At 33.9% G+C, this 6,560-nt stretch overlaps 1 protein-coding gene across 2 annotated transcripts; it reads right to left on the bottom strand.

The window, feature by feature from the left end:
• Window positions 1–767: 767 nt before the first annotated feature.
• On the bottom strand, window positions 768–6,112 carry LOC140960120 (eukaryotic translation initiation factor 2 subunit beta-like). 2 transcript variants are annotated; one of them, XM_073418268.1, is made up of 10 exons: window positions 6,023–6,112; window positions 5,784–5,848; window positions 5,263–5,380; window positions 5,098–5,153; window positions 4,955–5,006; window positions 4,766–4,860; window positions 2,791–2,936; window positions 2,353–2,495; window positions 1,969–2,054; window positions 768–1,089 (listed from the first exon to the last, which is right to left on the bottom strand). In XM_073418268.1, exons 2-10 carry the CDS (start codon window positions 5,832–5,834, stop codon window positions 1,012–1,014), a joined length of 825 nt encoding a protein of 274 aa, XP_073274369.1. In that variant the 5' UTR covers window positions 5,835–5,848; window positions 6,023–6,112; the 3' UTR covers window positions 768–1,011. The 2 variants fall into 2 exon arrangements, with proteins under 2 accessions (XP_073274369.1, XP_073274370.1); XM_073418269.1 differs by having other exon boundaries at window positions 5,263–5,374.
• Between the last annotated feature and the right edge of the window lie 448 nt (window positions 6,113–6,560).

Here is a 6,560-nt window from a genome sequence, read left to right as displayed (position 1 = left end):
CGAATAAAAATTTATAAACTTTTGTCTCTTTCGTGTATTATTTTTAAAATAAATTCATTAATACACATTGAGGTAGGAATCTAAATAAGGTTGTGCTAGGTGTTGTTGAAAAAATCGACGTCGGGAACCATCAAGTTGCAACTGTCCGATTGAACTTTGAGGAACAGTATGTAAAACTCGGTAGACATGATACAATTGCATTTCTGTAAAAAAAAATAAGATTTATTTTATTTTACGGTCATGATAGTTAAAACAAATCTATAGTATATTGGTTAAAAACTTTGCATAGCCTTGTGTATTTAGACAATGTCCTCTAGACAGAATCGATAAATATAACATTGCCACATACTTGGATTAAAAAAGTTTTTACAAAAAGTTTTAAAATTAAAAGTAAATAAAAGTAGAAAATAGAGGTAAAATGAGAATTACGGCATGATATAACTAGTACACTAAAAACTTAGAAAAACGCAAACGAGAATTAATGAAAACAATACACGCAAAATAATTAATTATCCCACGTACTAATATTACGACACTCGAAATTCATTAATTTGGAAAATTTCAAAACATATATTCATTCAAAGCTGCTTCAATATTTTTCAAAACATCAATTCATGCAGCGCTGCTTCAATTACTTTCCCAAAGACAAGTCAAACCCAATGTAAAAAAGGTTAAATTTCGATTAGAATTTGTTTTAAAATAAAATTTAATCAGTTCGAATTTTAGGAAAATTTCAATCCACTAGCTACGTTATCTTTATACATAGATTCAACTAGATTGTTCTGAATTTATTAAAATTTAGAATGGATTTCGAAAAAGCTAGACTAGTTCAAATGTTGACTCCAAAACTGTTGAACATTGGACAGAAACACAAACTCTTCAAGGTAAAAGAGCAAATACATGTCTTGCGAAGCAAAACTCAAGGAACGGTACTTAACATGCTGCAACACAGTTATGAATCCGTGGCTTCCCGCATACAAACATTGAGGTACAGATGACTAGCAAGTTTCATCATGTTCCAGCTTTCCGACGACCAACACGAGCAACAAAACCAGCTTTGATTGGGGCAACTGACCTCCCCGAACCACACTGAACAATAGCACAAAGATTTTATTAGTTGGATATATATACATCACATGCGCACAAATCATGCGTGAAAACTACATAGAAAGCAAGCTACTTCCCATCCCCGGTTTTCTCCTCTAACATGCAAATCACAAGTCTCTTCGAAGATGCAGATCAAAGATGTGTATATCATCCATTAACATTCGACATTGCTACTTAATGTCTAGAAAGCAAATAGCCTATCTACATTCAGAGGGGTATAAAACTATCTATATTGTAAAAAAGGGAAAACTGAGCCCAAATTTTGTAAAGCAAGAAAATGAACCAAAGATGAGGTCGTACACCAATTTCTTAGTTATATATATATTCACCCCACATAACGACAGCACTCCGTAGAATTGGCGACATTATTTGTGCATTCAGTTAGAAATGAAAAATTCCTATGGAATTCAAGGGCCTTCTTTCCAAGACAGGAACTCTCCATAAAGGCCTCATACATAGTTCAAAAGAAGGGCAATGCTGGAACCTATTTTAATAACATGGTCTTCATAAAAAAATTGGATTGCCTTGCAACACCCTCGGGGAGGGAATTGCATAAAATTATAAGACCAAAAAAGACACCAGCTAAACAATCAAGGAGTACAATTTCCCCAAGAGACAAGGGAGAAAGAGGGTGTAGAAGGGGTAAGCGAGAAAGAGTTTAAATTTTGCACGGGACCACCAAACGCTTCAGAATACTTCAGGTGATGCAGTCAACTAATAATTGCTTCATGAAATTATAGCTGATGTAATTCCCAAAGTTGCAACATTTCACCAAATCAACGGTTTTAGATTGTTGAATTTGCCACAAGTTTTTCATCATATCATAAATCATAGAAGGGGAAAATGAGAGCTGACAGCTACCTTTTCACATCTGAGAAAGAAGAGACGGTTCTCCTTTGAAAGGATGGTATCTGGACTCTTGCAGCCATTGCATATGACATATTCATCTGGACACAAGATTCAGAAACAAAAGAGTTCCAAGACGAGTAAATTAGGTGGTTTTTCAAGTATTTTGTCAATAAATAACAAGACAAGAAAATAAAGCACCCAATAATGAAAGTTATGACATGTGCACTACTAATAATATGGTTTTTAACCGGAACTAATGCAAAAGGAAGCAAAAATTTAGAATCTAAAACTTCCTGATCAAATTTCAGAATTAGGCAATAACAAATAAGCACCAAATAGTTGAATCCACTTTAGGCATATTCTACTATTGAATTTGAAAGCAAGGCAATAACTTACTGATATAACGCCTGAGGATTCCCTCAAAATTCTTAGGTGCAAACCTCCCCTTGACCACCAATCTTTGTTGCCCATCCAGTGACCCACTTGTTCCCATTTCAGCCAGCAAGAAAGTCATCACATGCTCCGGCTGTCTATGCATCCTATAAAAGAGAGAGAAATGGGATGATCAATTAACATATAATAATGTCACGAGGGGAAGGAAAATTTTGAACATCCCAAGGCACTACCTGGTCAATAAAAATATCGTGTTAAATTACTACACAAATAACAAAGCAGATAGAAAAAATGAAACAATAAAATGCAACTATTTATTCTTTCAAAGATTCAAGCAGTCTTTTGCAGCAAAAGAAAACCAGCAAAAGACAAAAACAGAAATCCACAAATAATCCAGTCAGAAATTCAATGGTTTTTACCACAAGATCACAAATAACATACGTTTTGCAGAGATCCATGAAATTGACAAAAACGGTTTTCTTTGTTCCTTCGCGGAGAACTTGAGGAGGCCTCATTACAGTCCTTCGCCTATCACCAGCAAGTTCAGGATTATTTTCTCGGAGGATGTTAAAAACTCGCCCAAGAAGCTACACAAGGTAATATAAAAATAAGCATCTCCAGAAACTACCTAAAGAGAAATACTGAATGATGCAGTAAAATGCATACTATAGGATGATCAGACATTAACAAAATAAATTTAAATAATATAATAAGGACATCATACAAGATCATAATTTTTATAATATAAAACATCATGTGAAATCACTGATTACATAACAAGAATATAACGCCAATGGGTCATACATAAGCGTGCAACTAACATTAAAAGGCCCATCTGCATTCCCAGAGAAGAGAGTTCTAGGTGAACAAAACCAGGTAGAATATGCCCTAAGCAATAAGACTCTAGCATCACAAGAATCTTCCCCCGGTACTTGAAACTGTGATTGTATAACTTGTTATAACACAGCTTAATGCTGGAACTAAAATGAGATCGTCGAGAAATTAATAGGCGTATATTATCATTCCAAACTATGTCCCAAAGTTTTTTATTCCATATTTGGATACAATTGTGAATGCATAGTTTAATTCAAAAACAAAGCATCAGACTAAACAGTCGATCAAATCTCAGACTAACACAAGCTAGACAAAAAGAAGAACAGATCACAACACGACATTATTGTCCACAATTAAATTAATCAAGAAGCACGAAGCTCCGAGGCCACCTACCAAACAATTATCATAGCTCATCATCTCTCCCTTTAAATCATAATGTTTTTTAAACAAAAAATAAGACACCATTTTCTGCAGGTTGTTAAATGTCAGGGGACATTTCCCAGAAAAAGATTATGGGATGGACATAGTACATACATGCAAAACTTTGCACACTGTACTTTGATACTAGTTTCCATGTTCTTACTTTTCCATACTCATACAATTCACAGCAATCTGCAAACTGAAAAGCTATAAAACTTAGCATATATCAAATGAACTTGGCCAGCAAAACTACCCCATAATTTATAAAGGTCCGCAAAATTAAATATGTAAAAACCAACCTCTTCGCCCCACTATTTACCATAAAAAGAAATAGTTCTATCAACCACAAAATTAACAATAATAGTAAAACACTGAATAATTCATAATTATTTAGGGCGCAAGATGCAATGGTGTCATGAAACCTTAGTTAATATTAATAGCAATAAAAAATTATACTTCACGTGCAATTGAATAATAATATAGATCAAAAGCTAAATAGTAATGCTTTGAAATAAATATAAAATAATTTAAACTAAATCAGTAAAGCCCTCTTTGTTTACTAATATTACTGATTTGCGGTTGATAAAGGATGAGGCACCAAAATTATATTTTTTGGAGGTCTTCGGTGCAAAAACAGAGGTACATATAAATTAGAATCGATTGTAGGGTGTAGGGAACTAAATGCAGACTTGGGAAATTAATTGCCGCCTGTAGGTTTAGGCAAGGGAGGGTCAATCGCAAGGTTTTAGGGTTTAGTAAAGGCTGGTAAATCACAGTTTATGGTGAATGTGTACTGGTTTAAAGCTATTTTTAACAACAAACAAATATTGGGCTGGGAGATCTGGGATTTATTTAACGTAAAACATTGGATTTTAAATTTTTTTACTAGAGATTCTTGAAGCGCGCTTCACTGCACTTCAGGCGCAAGTTTGAAGTGCGTCTCACTGAGCTTCACGCGCAACTTGCGCCCCATGAGAGGCATGCACTTCAGCACGCCTTTCTAAAAGGCCGCACCTCGGACCACACCTGGCTCCTCTCAGAAACTCAGCCTCAGGCGAGCAAGGCGCTCACACAACCATGGAATTGTTCCACGATTGATTTAAGGGATCCTAAATGTTTGGAAAATCTTTTTATTAAGCTCAAGGCAGTGAACAGGAAATACCTCTTCATATTCATAATCACGATCACTTCCTTCCCAGGGGTAATTTTGCAGAATAATTCCTTGCCCTTCCTCATCCTCTCCAATTGTATCTAAATCTAAAATTTTAAAAATTAAGAGGTACTATTCTTCCAGACAAGAAAATGCAAAAATCAAATGCAACATCACATAAGAATTCCAAACAAACCCAACCATCCAATTCATCCCCAATATTCTCTGGTTCATCATCCAGATCAGTATGCACCTACAAAGGTGAAAAATAAGGTTAATTCAAAAGGAAGTCACAAACAAGTCATCATTTTAGGGGGGAAAGGGAAGATAACACAATGACTAACTGGTTTTTTCTTCTTCTTTTTCAGACCAGCAAATGAAGTTTCAAGACCATCAGAAACTGCATTACAAAGTAGTACAAATATGAGCACATGTATTGCCATCCCAAGAAAGGGGGTTCCAAAAAGAAAATAGTTATAAAAACTTCAGCAACAGGAAAAGGTATGTACCAGACAAGCTCTCTGTTTTCTCAGCTAGTGTATCAACAGACTCCTCTTCAACTGGATCTTGAATTACAGTCTTCTTCTTTTTCTTCTTTTTCGTGGGATCAAAAGGAGCAATCTGCAATTATTAAAGAAAAAAATAACAAATAATTCCCTGTAATCAAGATTATATAGTTTTTCACATGGCTACGCAGCGATAATGAGATGAATATCAGAACATATTTCACTTCGAATAACATAAATTGATCTCAAATGTGTAATAGAGTTATAAGGTTTGGTACTCTCCACAATCAGTAAACATGAAAGGCCATATCTATATAAAACCAGTAAAAGAAAAGAAAAAAAGGCCATATCTCTTTCATCAAAATGCTTATAATTAATGACTGCCAATGAATGATTCTTAGGTCCAAAAATAACCGCATAAAAACCTCAGCTCCTGATTCTTTAACAGAGTATAAAAGAAACAAAACAGGATGAAAATTAAGCAACTCTCACTAAAACTAATAAGGCCTTCTACATAAACTTACATCATCCTTGATCTCGTCTTTCATTTGGTTCTGATTTTCTTCATCATCCATGATTAATTTTAGATCTAAAACAAAAATTCATCAGAAGATAACACCACACTTCGAAACAAGTAAAATAACGTGAGAATAAAATTCCAATTTTAACATATCTTAAATCCAAATTTGAAATCAAGACGTAAACTACAAACGAACATAAAACAAGACCCTAGACAAATTTATTTCAGAAAGGGGTAAAATACCTGCAGCCTAAGAACCCTAAAAAGCCTGAGATGAACTGAAGAAGGTACTGAGAATGGAAATCTGCGGCTCATGTTTTGGGAGAAGGAAGCTTAAATTTATTGAGCATCGTGGGCTTTACAAGCTAATGGGCTTCACATGACAAATGGGCTTCCTTTCTGAGGCCCAAACGTTTTACAAATACGTTAGAAAAAATTCCTTTAAAACATTGAAAATATTTTCAAATTCAAAGAAAACATACAACTTGTTTCTTTTTTCTAAACATAAAATTAATAATTAAATTAACAATTTAAATATTATTAATTTGTTAACTCATCACTTTTATCAATTAAATGTTTAACATTAAATTCTGTTTCCTTAGATTCAAAATCCTGATTATGCCCTTGCTTATTATAATAACTAGTGTATCGACATACACGTTGCATGTTTGTACAATATTTTTTATAATTCATTTGTTTTAAATTTAAATGAGGATCAAAATATAATTATAAGAAATAATTAGGGACTATACTGTATTTTTAATATATGAATTAAAAAAAT

This window comes from Primulina huaijiensis, chromosome 15, assembly GCF_012295235.1.
Source record: "Primulina huaijiensis isolate GDHJ02 chromosome 15, ASM1229523v2, whole genome shotgun sequence".
NCBI lineage: Eukaryota > Viridiplantae > Streptophyta > Magnoliopsida > Lamiales > Gesneriaceae > Primulina > Primulina huaijiensis.
Note: the sequence above shows the minus strand (reverse complement) of the source record. Positions and strands in the feature narration are given on the sequence as shown.

Excerpts from the sequence above, each read along its gene's own strand:
- LOC140960120 (XM_073418268.1), bottom strand. The coding sequence starts at position 5,834 with ATGGATGATGAAGAAAATCAGAACCAAATGAAAGACGAGATCAAGGAT. Across the intron at positions 5,154-5,262 it reads GAAAACAGAGAGCTTGTCTG|TTTCTGATGGTCTTGAAACT; the intron begins GTACATACCTTT and ends TTTGTAATGCAG. Across the intron at positions 2,496-2,790 it reads TTCATGGATCTCTGCAAAAC|GATGCATAGACAGCCGGAGC; the intron begins GTATGTTATTTG and ends TCTCTTTTATAG.